The 26,870-nt window shown below is 45.7% G+C and overlaps 1 protein-coding gene across 1 annotated transcript in view; it reads right to left on the bottom strand.

Annotated features, from left to right (window-relative positions):
• DCDC2C (doublecortin domain containing 2C) overlaps window positions 1-26,870 on the bottom strand; it is a 107,559-nt gene that overhangs the window by 32,508 nt on the left and 48,181 nt on the right. The window contains exons 8-11 of the mRNA XM_032430111.1: window positions 18,148-18,248; window positions 9,012-9,080; window positions 4,293-4,334; window positions 3,139-3,213 (exon numbers count right to left, since the gene is read on the bottom strand). Coding sequence (XP_032286002.1) covers window positions 3,208-3,213; window positions 4,293-4,334; window positions 9,012-9,080; window positions 18,148-18,248 — 218 coding nt within the window. The 3' untranslated portion in view covers window positions 3,139-3,207. Of the gene's footprint in view, window positions 3,214-4,292; window positions 4,335-9,011; window positions 9,081-18,147; window positions 18,249-26,870 lie in introns of the transcript that reaches the window.

Raw genomic sequence — 26,870 nt, 5'->3', positions numbered from 1 at the left:
AGAGACTGGATAGCAGATTATAATGTTCACTTAGCATTCTAAATGTTTCCATTTATAGACATCAAGATTTTATTAGAGTGGGTGACAAATATATATATATATAAAACTTTACATGTATCTCAAGGAATAAGTTTAATAACTAACAGACATAAGTTCTAGTCATATGTTGTGTGATATAATTTTTTTCTTGTTTTTCCAACAGGCTACAATATAAATGTTTTGAAGGCAGACAAAATCTGCTATTTTTCTGTCACACTGACAGCATTTAACACAGAAAGCTCAACAGTTTTGAGGTGTGGGCCACAGTTGCCATCACCACCCATTCGAAGGGACTCTGGCTTGATCTCATCATACATTGTCATGAAACACACAGAATGCCCCTCTAAAAGGTGATAGATCATTTTATAAATCGATGAGTACATATGCTAAAAATCTTACTTTAAGGTACTTTTTTTACACACTTATTATTAATCACTTTATGCTTGATATTTGAAGCCTTTGAGGAAAAAATGTCACAATCATCATTTCATCATTTTATACACTCTGAACCTGGAACTTGTCACTATGGCAACCTGTCTCGATGCCTCTAAATCATAAATGACCCGTGTGTTCATGTGATACCCTAAAATGCAAAACTTAAATAAAACCACCAAAATGCGCACCTAGAGCATTCCCAGTGTTCTCTGATACATTTCAGAGACTATCAGTCTAATGCAGGATGGAATAATTCAACATCTGGTTTCATGGCTTATGTTTTATTTGCATTTTTAAATGTATCACTGGGTAAATTATTCCTTCTGTTTTCTTAAGCCTCTCAAGTTTTCACCCCAATAACAAAATATACCTAATGAGAAATCAAATGGAATATTTATTCCAGTAAAAGAGAAATGAAATTGTCTTTTTTGATCCTGGCATGAGATCCAAGGGTCAAAATAGATGACACCCAAAGCAAAACCTGTAACATTGCTCTGAAGGAACCCCACATAAGCACGATTCATATGTTGTCTTGTTGGTTGTTTGGGGTTTTTCTTTTTTTTTTTTTTTTAAAGATTTTATTTATTCATTTGAGACACAGAGATACAGAGAGAGAGAGAGAGAGCATGAGCAGGGAGAGAGGCAGAGGGAGAGGGGGAAGCAGGATCCGTGCTGAGCCAGGAGCCCAATGTGGGCCTCGATCCCAGGACCCTGGGATCATGACCTGAGCTGAAGGCAGACACTTAACCATCAGAGCCACCCAGGCGCCCCTGGGGTTTTTCTTAATGTGAGTGGTATCTCTGATCAAAAATGTTTAAATCCATTTCTAATAAGTAAAATCAAAATTCTGAAGTATACTAAGAAAAACTTAAAAATACTGAAAATATCCTAAATATTGATTCATAGTATTAATTAGAATAATTTTTTTTTTAAGATTTTATTTATTTGCTAGAGAGAAAGACAGCCAGAGAGGGAACACAAGCAGGGGGAGTGGGAAAGGGAGAAGCAGGCTTCCCACGGAGCAGGGAGCCCGATGCAGGGCTTGATCCCAGGACCCTGGGACCATGACCTGAGCCGAAGGCAGACGCTTAACGACTGAGCCACCCAGGCACCCCATTAATTAAAATAATTTTTATTATCAGCAAAGTCATGATCCCTTTAAGACACTTTGTAAAAAATTAATGGAAAATAGCCCTTAAGAATACACACAAAAGTGAAAACAGATTCTAAGCAGAAGAATTGGATGCTTTTACTATTTTTTATCTGTATTTATTAATAATTCTATAATAAATATGATTTTTTATAATTTGGTAATGTATTCTCAATTTTAAGACATGGGATATCTAGAAGAAAATTCAATTTCACAAAATAACTAATGCCAACAGTGAGTAAGGCACTGTGCGTGCCTGGTGCTGAGAAAAATGAAAATATAGGGATGCCTGGTGGCTCAGTCTGTTAAGTGTCCAACTCTTGATTTCGGCTCAGGTCATGATCTCAGAGTCATGGGATCAAGCCCTGCATCAGGCTCTGCACTGGGTGTGGAGTCTGCTTGAGATTCTCTCCCTCTCCCTCTGCTCCTCCTCCGTCCTCTCTCTCTTTCTCTCTCTCAAAAAAAATTTTTAAACAAAGAAAAATGAAAATATAAATAAAATGAAGTTCTTCCTTCTAAGGACTTTAACCTCTGGTAGGAATCACAGAAAGGAGAATAACTGTCCCTATAATTTACTCCCTTCCCACTGGAGAAGGCACTTCATGGCTATTTCTAATCTTTATATGGACTTCACAGGTTAGAAATTATCCCGATTTTGCGGATAAGGAACCTGAGGCTCAGGGCAGAAAACTGCACCCCGACACAGCTTACATGTGTCCAGAGTTTGCCCTCTTCACTCCATCACGTTTACCAGCACATTCAGACTAACAGCAAGGAACACATACGGCAAACAAACGATATATTTTCCAAAGAATTTCTTGACACTAAAGTCTGAGAGACTGTTATCTGAGCTCACAGGGACATCTCCCTGAACACCCATGGTAGCTTTCCCAGCAAAGTGCAGATGAGTTGGTTGCTGAACATTCCAGGGGATGGAATTCGAGATAACAAAATTGGTGACACTGATTTTAACGAGACAATTACAAGTGGGAATAGCCAAGTGTCTAATTTCCAACTGAAAAACACTTTCATTAAAATACTGCAAACACCATTTTAAACACAGATATGTTGCACTTTTCAAGAACTTGCAAACCCATTTTCTCGATCAATTCTTTTGAGGTAAGTAAATCTATAAATATGTAAAATAATTGTCGGTTGGGTTAATGAAGTGCAGAGAGGTAAACTTACTGAACAAGGGGCACCTCGAAAGTTTACAGAAGAGCTAGGATGGGAATACAGCACTTCCACGTGGCCACATGCATATCTGCACATGACAGGTGCATCTGCATGCAATGGTGTACTTGCTTCCACGTGGCTGCATGTACATCTGCACACGACAGGTGTACTCACTTCCACATGGATGCGTGCACATCTGCATGCACCAGGTGCATCTACTTCCACAAAGCTGCACACACATCTGCATGCAACAGGTGCATCTGCTTCCACATGGATGCATGCACATCTGCACACGACAGGTGTACTCACTTCCACGTGGCTGCGTGCACATCTGCACGCAACAGGTGTATTCGCAGACGGTGTGCGCGCCCCACCCCAGGTTCTGTCAGGATTCTTTTACAATTCAGTTATCTCTGAGAACATAAATAAAAATCATAACATCAAGCACATTTCATGCATGTTATCTCTAATCCTGGAGGTTGATTTTGCTATAAATAAACCATCAAACTTCAGAGGAAGAGACTGAGCTCTGATTTTCTACAGCGTTATCCCAAGGTTCATGTGGGGGAAGTGATGGACGGAGCATTCTACTGCAGGTGGATTTCATGTCAAAACCCAAGTGGTTTTCCCATGCTGGTTTTGATTAGGTAACCTTCCCAAATATTAGTATTTATGGCCCAAGTTTTCCACGGAGTGACAAGGAGTCTAAGTGAACTAAGGAATAAGTAAATAAAATCTTGCATACTCAGACAAAAATCATCATGGTCACTTAATCATCTAACAAATAACAGTGAGACTTTTTTTTTAACTAGACTCTGCTCCCAGTGTGGAGCCCAACTCGGGGCTTGAACTCACGACCCTGAGACCAAGACCTGAGCTGAGATCAAGAGTCAGATGTTTAACTGACTGAGCCACCCAGGCGCCCAACAGTGAGACTTTGATTCTGTGAAGGACAGAGCTACTGCCGGGAGGGCAGGACCGTGGAGATGGACATGTCCCTGCCTGCCACATGGGGCCAGCTGTCTAGCAGAGCCACACCTTCCCAGGCCGCTGGGAGTGTCACAGCTGTGGGGAGCCCCCTCCTCCTGTGGCCCCACATGTTGACACATTCATCCTTAGCCCAAGGGCCAGAGCCCGAAGGTGAAGGTTTAGGGCTTCCTGGAAAGCCCAAGTGAGTGTCCGCAGGTGCCTGCTTGCGACTAACTTATGGAGGGCGTTCCCTAACACATGCCACGAGTGGAAGCTTGGCCCTCCTGCTTCCCATCTGCCCCTCGGGTGGATCTGTCTGCCTATCTGAAAGGCCTTAACCATGTTTCCTTCCCCTCTGGGTTCGCTTCCTCTCTGTGGGACCAGAGCTACAGTGTATGACGGCAGCCCTAGAGGTTATATTCCTGAAAAAGCACCTGGCAAGAATTTGGAATCCACTGATTATCTTGTTAGGTCTGTCTTCAGAATATAAAACACAAAAATTACAGAATTTGTTGATACAAACCTTTCTTTCATTATCTTCACAAGGACTTTCATCTTCTTTTTCCTATTATTAAAGAAATACAGTAATCAACTATCTGCAAGAAGGACACTGTCAGATAAACCGTTCCTCTTCCCCTCACTTTCCCCGTTGCCATACAGACATTTCAGTGCTTCCTCTCCTGCTCTGACCTGGCCTTGCTCCTCCCATTTCCCACCCAGTTCATCAGGCACTACACGTTTCCTACTCTAAATTGTTCTCGTGCACTTCTCATTAAGTACTTTCTACAGAACAGGACACATTATATTCTCTACTGCTCCTGGGGTTTTCACTCATAGAGCCCCACCTTGAGATGTGTGCGCGGCTCCACCTTCCTGCTTCCCCAGCGCTCGCTTCCCACTGGATGGGCAAAGCATCAACTACTCATCGGCCCCCAAGGACGATCTCACTTGTTTCTACTTTGTGTTATTAATGTGCACATTTGTGGGATATTCCACTTGGACAGTTCTCAAGCCTCCAATTTAGGTAAAATAGTGTGCCATGAACACAGTCTGACCTAGGTAAAAAGTACACACTTCATCTTTATTAGTTAATTAATGTTGATGATATTCCATTTTAAGGAGAAAATATTACTGAAGTGTCAGAGATTGTCAGAGTTACCATCACTGTAGAATTAACATATTTAAAGGATTCTGAGGATGAAGAGGTGCCCGATGACAGCACGGCTCTATTTTTTAATTCTGCTCTCGACTTCACCCACTTCTGTGCCAGTAGCATGCGTCATGACACAATAAACCACTTGTCCACATTCCCTGGGCTGGAGGGGAGCCCTATCTGATCCTGACACCCACGCTGACAGGCTCCTCCCGGCCCGCGCTGTTCCAACTCTGTTCTAACCGCAGCAGAGAGGGGCTGGGGGAGGCGGTGACGGGAGGCCGTGCCTGATGCGCACCAAGATTCTGCTCGGGACGATGCAATGTTTGCACAGAGACGGTGCTGATGGCCACACGGCACTGCAGAGGTACTTGTTACCACTGAACGGTACTCTTAAAAATGGTTAAAATAGCAAGTGTTATGTTTTATATATACATATATTTTACCACAAAAAAGTGTTAGATGATAACAGAAACACTTATGATCAAACATCAGAAATCCGTATTTTAAAAATAATGTTCACAATCGGGGCGCCTGGGTGGCTCAGTCGTTAAGCGTCTGCCTTCGGCTCAGGTCATGGTCCCAGCATCCTGGGATCAAGCCCCGCATTGGGCTCCCTGCTCAGCAGGGAGTCTGCTTCTCCCTCTCCCACTCCCCCTGCTTGTGTTCCCTCTCTCACTGTGTCTCTCTCTGTCGAATAAATAAATAAAATCTTTAAAAAAAAATAATGTTCAAAATAATATGCTCTCTTACAACTTCGCAAGGTCATTTTCATTTTACTCCACGATGATAGACTGCAGTTTAAGCACCTCAGCCGCAGGTAACTCAGACGGTTATGAGACGCTGACCGTGTATAAGGCCCTGTCCTGGACACTGTGAGGGACACATGATGCCAAGACACACGCTCAGCCCCCTGAGGATTCCACGGTGGGGGCAGGGAGAAACAACACGCAAAAGAAAACTAGTATAGTCAGTGTCCAATAAACATCACATGACTCATTTTTCAAATTAACAGAGAAATGAAATGCGAAATAAAACTAGAGTTCACTGAGAGCAGATAGAGATCACCGTGGCCTCTTGGCCAGGAAGTGTTAACTAGATATCGTTTCCTTATTACTATTACTAGCTGTTATAATGCACATAAAATGCTTACTCTCTTTCTGATCCCTCAAAAACACAGGCTAGATTTTGGGGCCAAAAACCTGCAACTCCATGGGGCGTTTCATGCCAATAAGGAAAAGAGAGCAAGGAAGTTCTGTTCGGGTCATGAGGGAAGCAAAGCTGGTGCCGTGTGGACGTCATAGCAGGAAAGCCCTCGTGGCCGTGAGTGCCACTACGCCTGCTGCCACGAGGAACAGACCACGGAGCCTGACACGGTAAACAGCTCTCCTGAGAAATCAAGCACAGCCGCACATGGTCTCAGCAGGCAGAAGAAAACACAGCCTTGGCTCACTCAAAACTGGGTTCACAGCCAAGCTCCCCACTTCCTAACCACAGGGTGGTAGCAGGTTACTTACGCTCTCCCCTGTCTCTTTGCTCCGGGTCTACCAAGCTGGGTGCCGACACCCTGGGTGAAGAGTGCCCGTGAGGCGAGGCGGGCCCGGGTGGCAGGGCTACAGCGCAGCGCCCGGCAGAGAACACACTCAGCAAACGGGGGGTCTGTTCTCCCCAGACCCTCCCTGCCACCTCACGTCATTAATGCCTGGACAGAAGAGAATGGGGTTTCCACTGCTCCGTATCACCTTCTTTCCCAGCAGCTGAGATCGCAAACCAAGACGTTTAAAATCTAGGTGCTTGGGTTTGCCATTACTCCGATGATGCATTAAGAAAGACACTTTGAGGGGCACCTGGGTGGCTCAGATGGTTAAGCGTCTGCCTTCAGCTCAGGTCATGATCCCAGGGTCCTGGGATCGAGCCCCGCATCGGGCTCCTGTCTCAGTAGGGAGCCTGCTTCTCCTTCTGCCTCTGCCTCTCCCCCTGCTCATGCTCACTCTCTCTCTCTATCTCTGTGTCTCAAATGAATAAATAAAATCTTTTAAAAAAAAAAAAAAAAGACACTTTGATCCACTCTAAGAAATTAAATCTACTGATTGATGTCAAGTTACTAACACACACAGAAACTCCCAGAGGCCCGAGCAGGTTTACATAACAAGTCAATAAGGCGTGGATGACGAATTTCAGTGGCCAGTCCACACAAGGCACTCAGGCTATTGCAGAAACTCAATGTCATCACAATGCCTGTGCCCTCTTTCTATTAAAATACGGCATTCGGCTTTTACACAACTGAGCCCCATGAGTGCCCCTCTACACTTCTCCCCCCCAGTGCAGACAGGGTCTCTCTGTGTTGCCTCACCTAACGCTCCAGGACAGACCCTGCTCCAGCACTCAGAACACGCTCTTACACTCTGGCACTAAAGCACCTAAATCTTCTCTTTCCTCCTCAGTTGAAAGTCTTCCCAATCATCTAGATACACACGATATACTTTCACTGAAAACCACCTCCAAATCCAAACTACTGAAGAATAGAAGGAAGGAAAAGAGAATTGTTTGAAAGGGTATTCCCTTGTCTGTTTTAGATCATGAACTCCACTGATGTTGAAAAACCCAAACTTCATTTCCCACAAACGCCCTTTCCGAGGTGGGCAAGAAGTAGGAGACAACTCCGAGTAGCCCCAGCCCCTCCCACCAGCCCTCTGAGCTCACTTCCCTCTGTTCTTAAATGGGGAGCAAGTTTAAGAGTGGAAAAGGATGACTCACCAGGCTGTTGCATCCCCAAGTTTACTTATAGTTCTGGAAGCTTCAGCATTAGAATAGACCCAGACTTAATACCCCAGACTTATTACACAGCCTCCTGCCTGGGGTCAAAAGCCTTAAAACAAGAGGGGCTCCTGGGGGGGGCTCAGTCAGCTGAACATCTGACTCTTGATTTTGGCTCAGGTCATGGTCTCAGGGTTGTGGGATCGAATCCCGTGTTGGGCTCTGTGCGTGGAGTCTGCTTAGGACTCACTCTCCCTCTGCCCCTCCTCCCCCAGCTTATGCTCTATCTCTCCCAAAAAAAAATTTTAAACAACAAACCACCTTGGAAAAAAAAATCTAGAGATAGAATTTTGAAAACAAATCCCCAAAAATCTATTTCTTACCTACATGAATTGTATATTTAGAGTAAATTTTGTCTTAAATATTCTCACCACAGGGACACCTGGGTGACTCAGTCGTTAAGCATCTGACTTTGGCTCAGGTCATGATCCCAGGGTCCTGGGATCGAGCCCCGCATCGGGCTCCCTGCTCGGCGGGAAGCCTGCTTCTCCCTCTCCCTCTGCCCGTCCCCCTGCTCATGCTCTTCTCTCTCAAATGTTCTCACCACAAAAAAAAAAAAAAAAGGGAAATGGTCACTATCTGTGGTGGATATGTTAATTAGCTTTAATTGCCAAATATTCCTCAATTAAAAAAATAAGATAAAAGGAAAGTAAATTTTGTTTTCCCGATACACATACTTTATATAGACTAGTCACAATATGTCGTGGGCACCCCAGGAACGTGCTCCCTGCTTTGATGGCACATCTTCAGCGTCTGGAGGGAGGGAGGGTACCCGAGGGGCTCTCCCGGGCTAGCTCAGGCTGCCGTCCATGGAGCGTGCGCCGTACGCGCCCCTGCTTTCCCCAGCAAGACGAGCTCCTTACACACCAACACCCCACAGAGCAGAATGTCCATGGTGTCCACAGACGCCTGCGTACCTACACGCCAGCTGCTCTCCACCTCCTGACTCTCCCCTCTGAAAATATATCTTGAAATTCGTTGGGAAAACAGTTTTCAGTCTGTGACTAGAAGCACAGTGAAAGGTAATTAGGACAAGTTTAGAAGCCATTAAAATTACTCACGTAATTTCTGGCACCCAAGAGACCAGATCTAAGGTACGGCCTGCCTGGGAAACACACTATGTTTCTAATTCCCTGCTGATCTATCTTCAGAATGCACTGGGCTTTCTGATTCTTTCTTCACCAAATGTGAGCTCCACCCAATGTGTTAAAAGGATAAGGAGGTGCCTTCCACCACAGCATTAAATAGAAAATAAAAGTAGAATCAGCTCACCTTGTTGCTTTCAAAATCAGGGGGGCTATCATGTATCTCTTCATCTTCCTTAACTATCTCCGCTGGTGTCTAGAGAGAAAACATACCACGCTTTAGGTTTAGTGGCAGTCAAGCTATGTCAAACCCCATGAAAGGAGCAGAGGGGGTGGGTAGTGGAACTCTGTGAACCACTTCTGTGGACAGAGCTGAAAATGGGGCTGGTTTTTCCACAGTGCCTGCCCTGTGTTTTTACCTTTTGCTCCACTTACGAAATGCTAGCCTATTTAATGAAATTGTCGGGGAAATCCTTAAGGAGAAACACTAGAAAGCCCTTTCATGTAAACAGGAGTGGATTATCCCTCCAGATGCCTCTTGTCAGCAGGTAATAAATGCCTCGGATCCTCTGTTTGGCCCCAGGGACCCCAGTGGGGACCCAAACCAGAGCCCTCTTTCCCTGTGTTCAACGTCCACCACCACCTGGGCAGTCCCACTCCTCACACCGCGGTGCCTGCTCACGTCTTTGTGTATTATTTCCCAGTTTTTGTGATTTGTTGGCAAAGAGCACTGAGCTGTGTTTAACTGGTGCCCTGGAGCCTCTCCACGAGGGGAAAGCCGTGTGGTTCTGTGGCTAAGGAAGAAAGGGCCCCCCAGGGGCTACGGTATTTCTGTCCCCGTCCGAGTAGGCACGCTCAGCGCATGTGCCACATGTCCATCGCAGGCTGGCGAAGGGGTCTCCTGCTCACAGTCACCCAGGATGCCAGACCGATGGAGACGCCAACTCCCCGTGTTTCCATGGCTTCAGGGGCAGAGGGGCGGCGTGGCTCTTAACACCTCTGCCAGGACGTGTGGCTCGTTATGTCCAGCCGCCTGTCGTCCGCGAAGGCAGGCTGCAAAGCCACACTGGAGGTAAAGTGGGTGAAGAAGTATTCTCTCACCAAACGACCACAACTGGTGTCCATGAAGAGCCCTAAGGACCCCACAGCTCCTGCCAGCTGACCCTTGAAGGTGCAAGACCTAGTCTGTGGCTATGTAGACGTGTGGGTGACTACTCAACAGCCAGTCCCACTAGCCCAGACCTCGGCTGTCCAAATGCTCCGAAAACTCAAAGACTATATGAGCATTCTCGTCCTGTAGCCTACATGGAAAGTAATCGTGATGAATAAGATTCTGGGGACTGCTCCAACTACATGAAAAAATAAACACAAAAAGCACATTCTTTCAAAGAGTAAGTGATGTGATTTGTCCAACCATTGCTTCATTCATTTATTCAGCAATATACACAGAATGCCTGCGTCCTGCAATCCTGACAGATGACAGTGACTGTGCATGCAAACCAACGTGGCCCCCAAGACACTCAGTCAGACGGGGAGATGAACATTAATTAAGTCACACAATTAAATATAAAACCACAACTGTGATATGCTTTGTAAGAGAGACATGTGGAGAGAAATAGGCTATCACGGGGTTTAACATACACAGGAGACCATGGAACCCTTCCTCTGGTGTGACTACAGCTTGAAATATGAGGGATGAGAAACGTTAGTATATAAAAAGGCAAAGAGAGAATATTGCAGACAAAGGGGAGGGCGTGTGGCAGTCTTGCTGCAGGAGAATGCACTGAGTCTGAGGGGTCTGGGGATGGTCAGCCTACGGAGAAAAAGCGATCACAGTAATCTAGCCAGGGAACGGCGGCAGTCAGGACCGGTGGGACGGTGGTGTAGACAGAGAGGGTGGGTCACTTCCAGACATATTTAGGAGGTAAAACTTGCTGATGTTGAGATGGTCTGGGTATGGAAGCATTGAAACAGTCTCGGGAATATGTCTAAGTTTGCTTTGGTCTTACTGGATGGACGATGTCATACACCTACTGAGACAGGGAGAGAGCAAGGTGTGGGGATGGTGTGGAAGGACACTTGTGTGTTCACACTGTGCTGAACTTTAATGTCTCAGAACATCTAACGGGTGATGTCAGCTCATAGTGTGTGTCTATCTGGATGTATGTGTGTGTGTCTAGATGTGTGCGCATGTCTCTGGATGTGTGTGTGTGTGTAGATGTGTGTGTGTGTGTGTCTCTGGATGTGTCCGTGTCTAGATGTATATGCGTGTCTCTGGATGTGTGTGTGTGTAGATGTGTGTGTGCATGTGCACCTGGAGCCCAGAAAAGAGACCTGCAGAGAGACTGACACCACAGTGATGGAGAATTCTGTCTGTGGAGAAGGTCTAGAGCTACCAGAAATGTTGCCCTGACCTGACCCATGTAGACCTCCAATATTCCATGCCAAGTGGAGGATCAGAAGTCTACGGAGAAGAATGAGAATGGGGCTCCTGGCTGGCTCAGCCAGAAGAGCATGTGACTCTTGATCTCGAGGCTGTGAGTTTCAGCCCCACGTTGGGTGTAGAGATGACTTAAAAAATAAACTCTTTAGGGGCGCCTGGGTGGCTCAGTCAGTTAAGCATCTGCCTTCAGCTCAGGTCATAATCCCAGGGTCCTGGAATCAAGCCCCACATCCGGCTTCCTTCTCAGTGGGGAGTCTGTTTCTCTCTCTCTCCCTCTCCTTCTGTGTGTGCGTGCTCTCTCTCTCTAGCTCTCACTCTCTCTCAAATAAATAAATAAAAATCTTTTTAAAAAATAAAATAAAATAAACTCTTTAAAAAAAAAAAAAAAAGAATGAGAATTGAGTGGCCAGACAGATGGAAGGAAGGAAAATCAGGAGGCGGGTGGGTCTTGCCAAAGGAGGAGAGTATTGGAGGAAAAGGGAGGGGCCAAAAGTGTCAGCTGAAGGTGAAAGGTCAAGTGTGATGAGAACTGAGAATGCATTGGATTTGGGGGATGAGGTCAAGAGCTATTTCACGTCATTGTGTGCAGAAGCCGAGAGAGGCCAAGGAGAGGGAGGGGATGGAGACAGTGTGGGGAGGAGGGATCCTCCCTCCAAGGACTGGGAGAGACGGAGTTGCACAAAGGAAGGAGGCCAAGGGAGGGATCATTCTGGTTATAACCGGCTTGCTTCCAGCATGTGTACCATCCAGCCAGGAGGATTCGAGTGAAGGGGACAGGTTCAATCTACCCAGAAAAGGGTGAACAAATAACTGATAGCACAAGACTCTTGAGGGGCTCGGAAGGGACAGCATCCAAAGCCAGGAGAAGGTAGGAGGACGGGCACATCCACCACGAAGACCGGAGATTTGTGTGCAGACCCTAGAGCTGCCTATCTCCTAGCCAGTCCTCACCTCGTTCCTCACTAAAAGAAAAATCCTCTCAGGCGCTAGTCACACAATTCAGAAGAGCCTGGGCCCCTTTCCAGACACCAGATGCTGACACTGGTTGGTCTACACCACCAAAGGCCCATTGCCTCTCCCCAACTACTGACAAGGACGAGGCAGACACATGGGGTAGATTTCGGGAGGGTCCCTGGGAAAGACTTTTCTCACTACTTGAAAAAGGCACAGGGAAGGAAATGGTCTCTCTATTCTTCTCGTCAGCATTCATGTGTCTCAACGTGCCACCCAGAGCGGAGGCAAACATCTTGGAGACCGTGAGGAAAGAAGGCTGAGGCCAGAAGTTGGTGTGCAGAGGGAGGTGGGCAGGGCAACACCAGCAACTGGGTCCTCGGTGACACGGCTGAGCCGCTGAGCCGGCCGACCCTGCAAGCTCCCGTTACACGGGAGGCCTCCAGACTTGTGTTACATGGCCTGATATGCGTTCCTTATGTGTAAGCCACGTTTCTGTAGGTTTCTGTTCTTTCCAGCTAGAAGCACCCTAACAGATACAGTACTAATTACGCTTTTTAATTTATTCATTAAAGTGAGCACCCAAGGACCTTTGTTAGCTTAGTCCGAGTTACTCCATGCTCCTAAAAGTGCCAAAGCTTTAAAGCTCCATTATGTTTTTTCTAACTAAACAATTCAGAGATTACACAAATTTAGACTGACCTTCTCCTAATTAGTCCAAATTATTTTGGTTTTACTTTAGTTTGTGTCTTATTTTTAGCTCTTTCTCTAGAGCGAAATGAATTACAGTTCAGGTGCATTGCTCCGGTTGCTACAGGGAATCTAAGTAAAGGCACTCTCTTCTGCACTGTCTCCTGGGGACTCTGAAAATCACTGCAATTCAGTAGATGTCAGAACTAGACCCAGTCGTCTGTGATTTCAGTCAGTCCGCCCTTCCCATTCACGGACGAGACATGCCCAGCATCTGTTGGGGAATGACAACCCAACGGTACTCTAGTAGAATAGAATTCGTGAGAAATGCTGAACTGTACCCCCATCCCAGACAAAAATCAAAGATCAGAGTCCAGAACTAAACAGAGCCCACCATTCTAGGTACTTTTCTGTCTTTTTATAGAGTTTATGAAAATAAACATAACCTTAAATCTGGCATAAGACATTGCTTTTGTGAAAAATGTGTACTCTAAATCAAGTAGAATTTTAACATCAATGTTTTAATATCTGGGTGCCAGTTTTGTATAGATTGTAAGAGTTAAGAAATGTTTCCTTAACACTGGGGCATAATAACTCAGGACTTTGAAATGAAAGCTGGTGTAAAAATTTGCCTCTCCCGGAGAATTAAAGCTGATAGAGCATCTCTCTTTTAAACCTCCACTCAAGACCTGTTGATAGAAATGTTGGCAAGGGGACACATTATGTGCTACTAAAACCAAAGAGAAACAAAAAACATTGAAAATAGATTATAATTTCTTAAAAACAAAAACTCAAAGGGAGACAATGTAGCATAGGAAAAAGGAAAAAAGAAAAGGTGAGTAAAGATCAACTATAATCCATGTCCAGATAGACGACCACCAGCATAACACTTCGTAACATCCAGAGTCTCTCCCTGTCCCTTCTGTTGTATTTCCCACATACTATGCCTTCTGTCTTGGTCAGGAGACACTTGGTTCAGGACAAATAGGGTTCAGTGACGTTGAAACTTGACCAGTGATGACACATGTAAGCGAGATCACACAGTTAACTGAGAAGAGCATCTCTGACCTGGCACCACAATTTCATTTCTCTCATGAGCCAAAGACAGACATCAGTGGAATTCTATGAGCATCTCGATGCCAAGTGGAGAAAAGCTCAAGGACGAGCTTTCACCACCAGGAACCCTGGATGTGAGAAGGTGCCTTCAACATGGGCAGAAGTGGCTGCACAGAAGCCAGTGACCAATGTCTCCATTGGGAGAAAACCAAGAGACAGAAGGTGGAGGACAGAAACAGTGGCGTGTATCACTGGAAGTACAAATCGATTTTTGTGAGTAAATCACAAAGAAAACAGCTGGAAGACAGGACCACAGAAATAGGAGCATTTTAGGAATCAGAACACGGGTCAAAATGCACAGTTAACAGTCGTCTTGGCCTGTCAGGGAGAGCGATGCTCAAAGCAGCCATGGCCTCTCCTCACCGCTAAGTTTCTGAAACTCCCTGCCCCACATTCCAACTCCCCCATCCTCCCCTCTCTGCACAGCAATGAGAGATTCTCAAACTGACTTAAAAGCACAGGGAAGTTTCTAGCCCTTGGAATACAGGAGAGATTAAAGGCCACACAGTGTGAGTCTTGCTCATCACCACAAGAAGTGGACATTCCATGGCGTCACCTACCAGAAGCAAAGGACAGCCCACCTGCTCTAGTCATCAAAACTTTAACCTGGAGTCTTCCCTTAGCGATGGGAGCTCAGCGACAGGCAGCGATGTCGCCACGGTAAACAGAGCGGCCTCCAGCCTGTGTTTGCTCCTCACTGCTCTTCCTGCCTTCTGCTGACAATAGGTGCCATCAACTGCAAATGAGCACTCGCCACTGCAACTATCCCCTCGGTTTGCAGGATGCCCGATTCTTGAGGTTCCCCTCACCGGTCTAGGCTTGACTCCAAATTCATAAATTGATTACTTGGGATGTTATATTTTGTAACATTGTATCTTTACAGCAACACTGAAATAAAGACAAGGTGATGCCACAAGCATAAGAAATAACATTGTGACATCGTCAGGCTCACCCACGGGTTAAAACCAGTTACTCGAAAACATGAGCAAAGTACTCCAGGTTATTATAACAGCCAACACCATAATCAAATAGTTTAACACTAAGGCCAGACCCTCCTTCATTAATGGACTGGGAAGTCCTAAGGGCATCTTCCCCTCCTCCCACAAGGAAACCAGTAACCCCAACACGCACCAGAGCTCACCCAGCACACAAACACAGAAGTAAGACAAACACACGGTTCTCCGGGCATGTGGGCCACTTTGAAGCGGACCCCCACCCAGGCCAGGGCTGCCAGTCGTAGAGCGCCCATCCCCTGCGCTGAGGACCCCGCCCGGGGAACCCGCCGAACCACATCCTGCTCTCCCTGCTCCACAAGACCACCTTCTTCCCTCCCTAGGGCAGAAAAAAAATCCTTGGATTCTGCATGCTGGCAGGGCCTACCCTGTGTTTCATGGGGATCCTAAAAGGAAAATCATTCCTGGGGAAGGAAATTGGAGTTAACCTAAAAGCTTAAACATCATTGTAATTTTGGGACTTCTTTGAAACATTGAATATGCTAACGCACACTGTGGTTCCCCGAGGGACAGATGGGAAAGATAGTGCTTCCCAAACCTAAACGACCACAGGGACCTGTTTTCAAAGATGCAGAACTCAGTCTGCAGACTTGGTCTATCTACAAGAACTTCACTTCAACCTGCTGTGCCTTGCATCCATTTATCCAATCACCTGGGATTTTCTTGCATCTATTCAATGGGACTTAATAAGCATGTGCTGAGCCCCTGCTGGGCGTCAGGAAATGGCGCAGTGGGAGAATACCGCCCCAGGTGTGCGGTGCCCCCACCCCTCACTCAGCTCCTCCAGCCCTGCATCTCTGGCCCCCGCAGGTGCAGCAGGTCTTTGTTTCTGCTCACACACATACACACACACACACACACACACACACACACACACACACACAACGTCACAGGAAGGGTGCTGGCCTAGCCCCCACTCCTCTAGTCTTAATGTCCATTTATGCAGCCAGAGCTGGGAGTCCCATTGTCTCCTTGTCCTTCAAAGCCGCAGAACTTGCTTTAATACCATCCCCTGGCAATTAGGATGCACTGAGGATGCAACTAGGATGCAACCCAATGCACTGAGACATCAGCTCTCCCTGGGTGTGCAGTTGAATGGTCAGACAGAAAGCAGCACAGCAGCGGTTCTTTCTGGTTCTTTCTGAACACCCCCCCGGCCTCCCCCGCTGGGTGGCCTGGCTCTCCTCCTCTCTCTGACCACCTCTCCCACCCTTCCTGACTCCCCTCCCCTGAGCCTCTCCTTCCTCCCACTACACACCCTTCTGGGGAACCCCTCTCACCACACAATCTCGAATACAATGGAAATTAACACTAGCAACAGAAACTCATGAGTATGTTTATTGATCACAATTATGAAAATAGTATTTGTGACACTAGGGTTTAACTTGTGTTAAAAACTTGCATCAGACACTCATGGTCCACAACCCAGAACAATAACATATCAAGGACAATAATCAACATTGGAGGGGGAGCGGTGGGGGGGGGGGGGATGCTAATTTTTGATATAAAAGTAACTGCCTAAAATATCTTAACTTATTTATTACAAAAAATTCTTAAATGTACAATAAAAATATAGTGTTAGTTTGGGTTTTAAGAGAAAATTAAATCTTTTGATCATTTCTCATCATGTCGAGGAAAAGAATAAATAATATCACTAGCAATCTGGAAAATACAACGGGACACAATGCGAAAGTGCTCAAAATGCCCAAGGAAGTGGCTAGTGCCTTGACATGGTCTGTCACACCTGGTCATATTATCGAGGGAAAGGAAAGTAGCAGAAGTTAATAATAAAGTGAGAAAATTAACAGTGACTGATTTTCAAAAGAGGAGCCAAAAGCTTGCTGTCATCTGGGTTTGGTGCTCTGGAACCACAAACTCAGGATGGGGGCCAAGTCTATGTCAGAGGGATAAAAATGGTACTCAAATGCAGACATTGACCTTTTACAGAACATACATTCTTTTCTCAAGAACTAACAATTAGAAATGTGCTTCTAGGGACACCTGGGTGGCTCAGTCGGTGAAGCATCTGCCTTCAGCTTAGGTCATGATCTCAGGGTCCTGGGATCGAGCCCTGCATCAGGCTCCCTGCTCAGTGGGGAGTCTGCTTCTCCTTCTGCCCCTCACCCTGTTCCTGCTCTCTCTCTCTCTCTCTAATAAATAAATAAAATCTTTTAAAAAAATAAAGAAATGTGTTTCTAGTGCTTTCAGGTAGATTCTGGGGACAAAGCCATGCAGTTCAGAGCTCACCTACCCACCTGCCCTTTGCGGGAGCAGGAGTTGAGGCCAGAGACCCCTGGAGACGTGACCTTCTCTCTGGGTGGGCGAGGGGCATGAGACCCCTGTACTTCTGCTCCTGTCCAGGCTGAGGCTGGCCCCTCACACCTCATCCACTTCCCCTGGACCTTCCTCAGACTCCACGCCTCTGTGAGCCCAAAGGAAGGAAGCAGAGAGGTGGTCCACCGTGCACCAGGCCTTGGACCAGGGACTCACACATGCATTACTTCACTTAGCCCCACAGGAACCTGCCCAGTGGCACCATGCCCATCGCACGGATAAGGAGATGAGGGTCAGAGGTCAGAAAGCCAGGCAGTGGAAGACCCGTGATTCCCCACCACATCACCCGATACACCACTCATTCCATCACCCTGTCATTCCACCGATGGTCACTAAGGGGCTCCTCCCTGCCAGGAACTGTGCCAGGACAAGGGTGACTGCAGTGAGCACTGCAGGGTGACCCCTTCCTTGTATGGGGGAAAGGGACAGCAATCACGTCACAACAAAGCTAACTATGCTGTCACAGACCGTGACAAGTGCTCAGAACAGTCCCCAGAGCAGAAGAACCCACCAGGGAGAAGGGCAGGCAGGAAGGATGGCGAAGGATAAGAAGTGGAAGGAGCTGAGGTCCCTGAGCCCATCATGACCATGGTGACATCCTCTGGGGGTCATCCTGCATAGACCTGAAGGATGAGCAGGAACTGACCAGAGGGGCATAGAACATGCTAGAGGCTGGCGAGCGTGGGGGAGGGGGGAGGAGGAGGCTGCAGGCAGGCGGGGCTGATGCAGCTGAGTCAGAAGGTGGTAGGCCCGGTCGTGCAACACCTGCTACCCACCTGGTCCACGGGCACTTCCACCTGCACGTCCTTGTCCTCTTTGACTTCCGAGGCTCCTTGGGTTTCCGTGGGAGCGGTCTGGGCTTTATACACGTCACCTTCTGGAGGAAAACAGCACAAACAGATTTTCAAGCCAACGTCCACTGCACATTTTCTGGCCCAAACCAAAGTCGAGCCTCGGCATCCTGGGGGCTGCCGGTGTCGTGTGCAGGCAGCCTGCCCCGGGGCCCCGGGGCCCACCGCGGGGTCCCCGCTGCCCTTGCTTCTGCCTCCATGTCTGCACTGATGGTCATCTCTGTGCCCTACCCACCACGGGACTCAGTCCCAGAGATGCAACACACTGATCGCCTGGCCAACGTGTGTCCAGTCAACTCAGAAATAACCACAAAGCAACCTGCCAGACACCAAAATTGTATTCTGAGGACATGTACCTTGATTACTTCAAAACTACTTCAAATTACTTCAAAATTACTTATTTTGAAGGAATGAACAAAATGAGTTTTAACAAACGAGGTGTTAAAATTGCACACTGTAGTCCACTAAGCCGACAGATAAAAATCATCTAATCAGCATTACAATTGGATGTATTACATGCTTATAAAATCCCGAGGTTCTTGAAAACCTTATCCTCACGCTGACAAGACTAGGTGACAGTAAAAGAAACAGAAGGAGCCAGCCACTTCCCTCAACCCCCAGAGGATGTCACCACGGTGGTGATGGGCTCAGTGACCCCAGCTCCTTCCACTTCTTCTTGTCCTTCCCCATCCTTTCCCCGGCCCTCAGCCCCGGAAGGACCATTGCACAGCCCTTGGCAGAAGGGATGAAGGTAAGAAAGAAGGCAGAGGGCAGCATCCATCGGGACCCCACAGGGTACCAGGCCCTCCTCTGTTTGCTTGACACTTAACACTCACGCAAACCTCTGTCAATCCTTCCATGCCCATTTGTTTGTAGATAAGGAGTGTGCCGAGGGCCCCACGCTTGGGACCACGCTCGGGGCCACGCTCGGGAACATGCTCAGGAGGGACGTAGCTGGAATCTGGGCCAGCACACCTCGCCACTTCCTGGAGGGAAGGTGGGATGCGTGCCGTGCAGCTCCAGCCATGTTGGACAGGCTTTGCCAAGAAGGAAATTTTACACACACTGATTAAAATCTCTATTATGTTGATAGAGCATCTCAGGGACTATAGGTTCAATAGACTCTGGTCTTCGGCCCATCCTGGCCATGGTCAGGTTGCATCAGCACACTGTTGGCCGTGCCCACCAGGCAGGAACGCTGTGAGAGCCCCGCGTCCAGACCAGGGCCTGGCGCACAGCCGGACAACACCGTCATCTGGGATGGGAAGGCCCAACGGGGGCGGGGAGCAGGAGAGAAGCACAGGGAGGCGGTCAAGATGTCACCTGGAAACTGGGAGAGGGTTCCCAGGAAGCTGAGAGACAATCGGAGCACAAAGAGGAGAAGCCGGACTCGCTGTGCATGCGGAGCACCAAGGGAGGGAAAGGCTTTAACAAAAATGATTTCCCCGAATCGTCGGATGCTGCAGCAAAGCGAAGGGGAGCCCTCCTTCCCCTGGTCCTGTCCTCTGCGTCACCAGCCACCACCAGCAAAGCACCTGTGATACACCCTGATGGGACTCGAGGTGGCCGGCTCCCAGCGGGGCTCTGCAGAATAGAAGCAGGAGCAGAACAAGTATTTTTTTTTTTAATTATTTCATTTTACGAGAAGCTTGGCAAGATGGTGGAGGAGTAGGAGACCTGGATTTCGTCTGGTCTCAGGAATTCAGCTGGATAGGGATCAAACCATTCTGAACACCTACGAACTCAACAGGAGATCAAAGAAAAGAATAGCAGCAACTCTCTGAACAGAAAAGCGACCACTTTCTGGAAGGTAGGACGAGCGGAGAAGTGAATCCGAGGCGATATTCGGGAGGATAGACGGCGGGGGAGGGGCCTCCGTCGGCCGCTTCTGGCAAGTGATAGAGCCGCGGAGCACAGAATCGGAACTTTTAGAGTCTGCTCCGCTGAGGGACGTCACTCTGGTGGCGAAGTGGGGGGTGGAACCCTTGCGGGACAGTGTGGTCTCAGGACCCTCGGGGTCACAGAAAGACCGGGGGTGCCTGAGTGCGGCAGAGCTCCCAGGGATCGGAGCGGGGAAGCCGGCTGCAGAGACGGAGCCCAGGCGCGGGCTCTCAGCTCGGGGTTGTCATAGACCGTGATCCGCGGCACAGTCGGGCCACTGCTCCTCCAGCAGGGACCCAACAAGCGGCAGATCCGGGGAGACTCACCTTCTTCCCCCGGGAGGAGAGGTGTGGGAGCGCACCGCGGGGATCTGCTGGGTTTGGAGACTCCACCCGGGGTCGGGTGCCAGATAGAAAGGCACGGTCACAGGCCGGGTGAGCACGGAGTGCGGCCGGAGACCGGGGAGACGGGAGTGACTGACGGCTTTTCTCTGGGGGCTCGCTGAGGAGCGGACCCCGAGTTCTCAGCTCCTCCAGGGCGGAGACTGGGAGGCCGCCATTTTCACTCTCCGCCTCCAAAGCTGTACGGAAAGCTTGCAGGGAACAAAAGCTCCGGAGAGCAAACCCGAGCAGATGACTTAGCCCGGACCGGCAAGGGCGGGGCAATTCCGCCTCCGGCAAAGACATTTGGGAACCACGGCAACAGGCCCCTCCCCCAGGAGATCAGCGAGAACAGCCGGCCAAGACCAAGTTTACCGATCAGTGAGAACGGCAGAACTCCAGCGCTAGGGGAATACTGCACATAGAATCCATGGCTTTTTTACCATGATTCTTTAGTCTTTCAAAGTTAATTTTTTTTTAACTTTCTTTTTTTTTTTGAATTTTTCTATTTCCCTTTTTCAACCAACATCTTAGCAATCCCTTTTTTAAAAATCTTTTTTATTTTTCATTTTTAGAGTCATATTCTATCCCTTCATAGTAGTTAACCTTATTTTTGATATATATATATGTAAGTTGTCTCTCTTTAAAATTTTGGGATACACTTTCTTCTAACAGACCAAAATATACCCTAAATCTCTAGTGTATGGCTTTGTTCTAGTCTCCTGCCTGATCCTTTTTTTTTCTTTTTTTAAATCGTTTTCTTTCTTTTTTCAACCAACTTCTTGTCTTATCAATTCCTTTTATAAAATCTTTTATAATTTTCATCTTTACAGTCATATTCCATCCCTTCATCGTATTTACCCTTATTTTTGTACATATATAAGTTTTTCTTTCTTTAAAATTTTGGGAGGCACTTTCTTCTAACAGACCAAAATACGCCCAAAATCTAGAGTGTGGCACTGATCTATGTACCAGCCTGATCATATTTGATCATATTCTGGTTTGTTTTTTTGTTTGTTTTTTGGTATGTTTGTTTGTTTGTTTTTATCTTTTTCTTTTTCTTTTTTTTTCTCTTTTTTCTTTCTTTCCCTTTCTTTTCCCCTGGTTTCAGGTCTCTTCTGATTTGTTTAGCGTATATTTTTCTGCTGTCGTTGTTACCCTGTTAGCATTTTGTTCTCTCATTCATCTATTGTCCTCTGGAAAAAATGAAAAGATGGAAAAAATCACCTCAAAAAAAAGAAAAAGGGGCGCCTGGGTGGCTCAGTCGTTAAGCGTCTGCCTTCAGCTCAGGTCATGATCCCAGAGTCCTGGGATCAAGCCCCGCATTGGGTTCCCTGCTCCACGGGAAGCCTGCTTCTCCCTCTCCCACTCCCCCTGCTTGTGTTCCCTCTCTCACTGTGTCTCTCTCTGTCAAATAAATAAAATCTTTAAAAAAAAAAAAAGAAAAAAAGAAAAAGAGGCAGTACCGACTGCCAGGGACCTAATCAATACGGACATTAGTAAGATGTCGGAAATAGAGTTCAGAATGATGATTTTAAAGATACTAGCTGGGCTTGAAAAAAACATGGAAGTTATTAGAGAAACCCTTTCTGGAGAAATAAAAGAACTAAAATCTAACCAAGTTGAAATCAAAAAGGATATTAATGAGGTGCAATCAAAAATGGAGGCTCTAACTGCTAGGATAAATGAGGCAGAAGAAAGAATCAGTGATATAGAAGACCAAATGATGGAAAATAAAGAAGCTGAGAAAAAGAGAGATAAACAACTACTGGATCACGAGGGCAGAATTCGAGAGATAAGTGATACCATAAGACGAAACAACATTAGAATAATTGGGATCCCAGAAGAAGAAGAAAGAGAGAGAGGTGCAGAAGGTATAATGGAGCAAATTAGAGCAGAGAACTTCCCTAATTTGGGGAAGGAAACAGGCATCAAAATCCAGGAAGCACAGAGAACCCCTCTCAAAATCAATAAAAATAGGTCAACACCCCGACATCTAATAGTAAAACTTACGAGTCTCAGAGACAAAGAGAAAATCCTGAAAGCAGCTCGGGACAAGAGATATGTAACCTACAGTGGTAGAAACATTAGATTGGCAACAGACCTATCCACAGAGACCTGGCAGGCCAGAAAGGACTGGCAGGATATATTCAGAGCACTAAATGAGAAAAATATGCAGCCAAGAATACTATATCCAGCTAGGCTGTCATTGAAAATTGAAGGAGAGATAAAAAGCTTCCAAGACAAACAAAAACTAAAGGAATTTGCAAACATGAAACCAGCCCTACAAGAAATATTGAAAGGGGTCCTCTAAGCAAAGAGAGAGCCTAAAAGCAACATAGACCAGAAAGGAACACAGACAATATACAGTAACAGTCACCTTACAGGCAATACAATGGCACTAAATTAATATCTTTCAATAGTTACTCTGAATATAAATGAGCTAAATCCCCCAATCAAAATACACAGGCTATCAGATTGGATAAAAAGACAAGACCCATCAATATGCTGTCTGCAAGAGACTCATTTAAGACCCAAAGACACCCCCAGATTGAAAGTGAGGGGGTGGAAAACCATTTACCATGCTAATGGACCCCAAAAGAAAGCTGGGGTGGCAATCCTTATATCAGACAAATTAGATTTTAAACCAAAGACTATAATAAGAGATGGGGAAGGACACTATATCCTACTTAAAGGGTCTATCCAACAAGAAGATCTAACAATTGTAAATATCTATGTCCCTAACATGGGAGCAGCCAATTATATAAGCCAATTAATAACAAAAGCAAAGAAACACATCGACAACAATACAATAATAGTGGGGGACTTTAACACCCCCCTCACAGAAATGGAGAGATCATCTAAGCAAAAGATCAACAAGGTAATAAAAACTTTAAATGACACACTGGACCAAATGGACTTCACAGACATATTCAGAGCATTCCATCCCAAAGCAACAGAATACATATTCTTCTCTAGTGCCCATGGAACATTCTTCAGAATAGATCACATCCTAGGTCACAAATCAGGTCTCAACCAGTACCAGAAGATTGGGATCATCCCCTGCATATTTTCAGACCACAGTACATTGAAACTAGAACTCAATCACAATAGGAAAGTTGGAAAGAACTCAGATACATGGAGGCTAAAGAACATCCTACTAAAGAATGAATGGGTCAACCAGGAAATTAAAGAAGAATTAAAAAAATTCATGGAAACAAATGAAAATGAAAACACAACTGTTCAAAATCTTTGGGATACAGCAAAGGCAGTCCTAAGAGGAAAGTATATAGCAATACAAGCATTTCTCAAGAAACAAGAAAGGTCTCAAATACACAACCTAACCCTACACCTAAAGGAGCTGGAGAAAGAACAGCAAATAAAGCCTAAACCCAGCAGGAGAAGAGAAATAATAAAGATCAGAGCAGAAATCAATGAAATAGAAACCAAAAGAATAGTAGAACACATCAACGAAACTAGGAGCTGGTTCTTTGAAAGAATTAATAAAATTGATAAACCCCTGGCCAGATTTACCAAAAAGAAAAGAGAAATGACCCAAATCAACAAAATCATGAATGAAAGGGAGAGATCACAACCAACACCAAAGAAATACAAACAATTATAAGAACATATTATGAGCAACCATATGCCAGCAAATTAGATAATCTGGAAGAAATGGATGCATTCCTAGAGATGTATCAACTACCAAAACTGAACCAGAAAGAAATAGAAAACCTGAACAGATCTATAACCACCAAGAAAATTGAAGCAGTCGTCAAAAATCTCCCAACAAACAAAAGCCCAGGGCCAGATGGCTTCCCAGGGGAATTCTACCAAACATTTCAAGAAGAATTAATACCTATCCTTCTGAAACTGTTCCAAAAAATAGAAATGGAAGGAAAACTTCCCATCTCATTTTATGAGGCCACCATTACCTTGATCCCAAAACCAGAGACCCCATCAAAAAGGAGAATTACAGACCAATATCCTTGATGAACATGGATGCAAACATTCTCACCAAAATACTAGCCAATAGGATACAACAGTACATTAAAAGGATTATTCACCACGACCAAGTCGGATTTATCCCTGGGCTGCAAGGTTGGTTCAACATCAGCAAATCAATGTGATACAATACATTAATAAAAGAACAAGAACCATACGGGCCTCTCAACAGATGCAGAAATAGCATTTGATAAAGTACAGCATCCTTTCTTGATCAAAACTCTTCAGAGTATAGGGATAGAGGGCACATACCTCAATATCTTAAAAGCCATCTATGAAAAACCCACAGCAAATATCATTCTCAATGGGGAAAAACTGAGAGCTTTCCCCCTAAGGTCAGGAACACGGCAGGGATGTCCACTATTGCCACTGCTATTCAACGTAGTATTAGAAGTCCTAGCCACAGCAATCAGACAACAAAAAGAAATAAAAGGCATCCAAATTGGCAAAGAAGAAGTCAAACTCTCACTCTTTGCAGATGATATGATACTTTATGTGGAAAACCCAAAAGACTCCACCCCAAAACTGCTAGAACTCATACAGGAATTCAGTCAAGTGGCAGGATATAAAATCAATGCACAGAAATCAGTGGCATTCCTATACACCAACAACAAGACAGAAGAAAGAGAAATTAAGGAGTCGATCCCATTTACAATTGCACCCAAAACCATAAGATACCTAGGAATAAATCTAATCAAAGAGGCAGAGAATCTGTACTCAGAAAACTATAAAATACCCATGAAAGAAATTGAAGACACAAAGAAATGGAAAAACGTTCCATGCTCATGGATTGGAAGAACAAATATGGTGAAGATGTCAATGCTACCTAGAGCAATCTACACAGTCAATGCAATCTCTATCAAAATACCATCCACTTTTTTCAAAGAAATGGAACAAATAATCCTAAAATTTGTATGGAACCAGAAAAGACCCCAAATAGCCAGAGGAATGCTGAAAAAAGAAAAGCAAAGCTGGCGGCATCATGATTCCGGACTTCCAGCTCTATTACAAAGCTGTCATCATCAAGACAGTATGGTATTGGCATAAAAACAGACACATAGATCAATGGAACAGAATAGAGAGCCCAGAAATGGACCCTCAACTCTATGGTCAACTAATCTTTGACAAAGCAAGAAAGAATGTCCAATGGAAAAAAGACAGTCTCTTCAACAAATGGTGTTGGGAAAATTGGACAGCCACATGCAGAAGAATGAAACTGGACCATTTCCTTACACCACACACAAAAATAGACTCAAAATGGTTGAAAGACCTCAGTGTGAGACAGGAGTCCATCAAAATCCTAAAGGAGAACACGGGCAGCAACCTCTTTGACCTCAGCCGCAGCAACTTCTTCCTAGAAACATCGCCAAAGGCAAGGGAAGCAAGGGCAAAAATGAACTATTGGGACTTCATCAAGATAAAAAGCTTTTGCAAAGCAAAGGAAACAGTCAACAAAACCAAAAGACAACTGACAGAATGGGAGAAGATATTTGCAAATGACATATCAGATAAAGGGCTAGTATCCAAAATCTATAAAGAACTTATCAAACTCAACACCCAAAGAACAAAGAATCCAATCAAGAAATGGGCAGAAGACATGAACAGATATTTTTCCAAAGAAGACATCCAAATGGCCAACAGACACATGAAAAAGTGCTCAACATCGCTCAGCATCAGGGAAATCCAAATCAAAACCTCAATGAGATACCACCTCACACCAGTCAGAATGGCTAAAATTAACAAGTCAGGAAATGACAGATGTTGGCGGGGATGTGGAGAGAGGGAAACCCTCTTACACTGTTGGTGGGAATGCAAGCTGGTGCAGCCACTCTGGAAAACAGTATGGAGGTTCCTCAAAAAGTTGAAAATAGAGCTACCGTATGATCCAGCAATTGCACTACTGGGTATTTTCCCCAAAAATACAAATGTAGGGATCCGAAGGGGTACGTGCACCCCGATGTTTATAGCAGCAATGTCCACAATAGCCAAACTGTGGAAAGAACCAAGATGTCCATCGACAGATGAATGGATAAAGAAGATGTGGTATATATACACAATGGAATATTATACAGCCATCAAAAGGAATGAGATCTTGCCATTTGCAACGACGTGGATAGAACTGGAGGGTGTTATGCTGAGCGAAATAAGTCAGTCAGAGAAAGACATATATCATATGACCTCACTGATATGAGGAATTCTTAATCTCAGGAAACAAACTGAGGGTTGCTGGAGTGGTGGGGGTGAGAGGGATGGGGTGGCTGGGTGATAGACACTGGGGAGGGTATGTGCTACGGTGAGCACTGTGAATTGTGCAAGACTGTTGAATCACAGACCTGTACCTCTGAAACAAATAATACATTATATGTTAAAAAAAAAAAAAAA

Source organism: Phoca vitulina, unplaced genomic scaffold (genome assembly GCF_004348235.1).
Source record: "Phoca vitulina isolate PV1807 unplaced genomic scaffold, GSC_HSeal_1.0 scaffold42, whole genome shotgun sequence".
Lineage (NCBI taxonomy): Eukaryota > Metazoa > Chordata > Mammalia > Carnivora > Phocidae > Phoca > Phoca vitulina.
The sequence above is the reverse complement of the archived record's forward strand: the minus strand, read 5'-3'. Positions and strand labels throughout refer to the sequence as shown.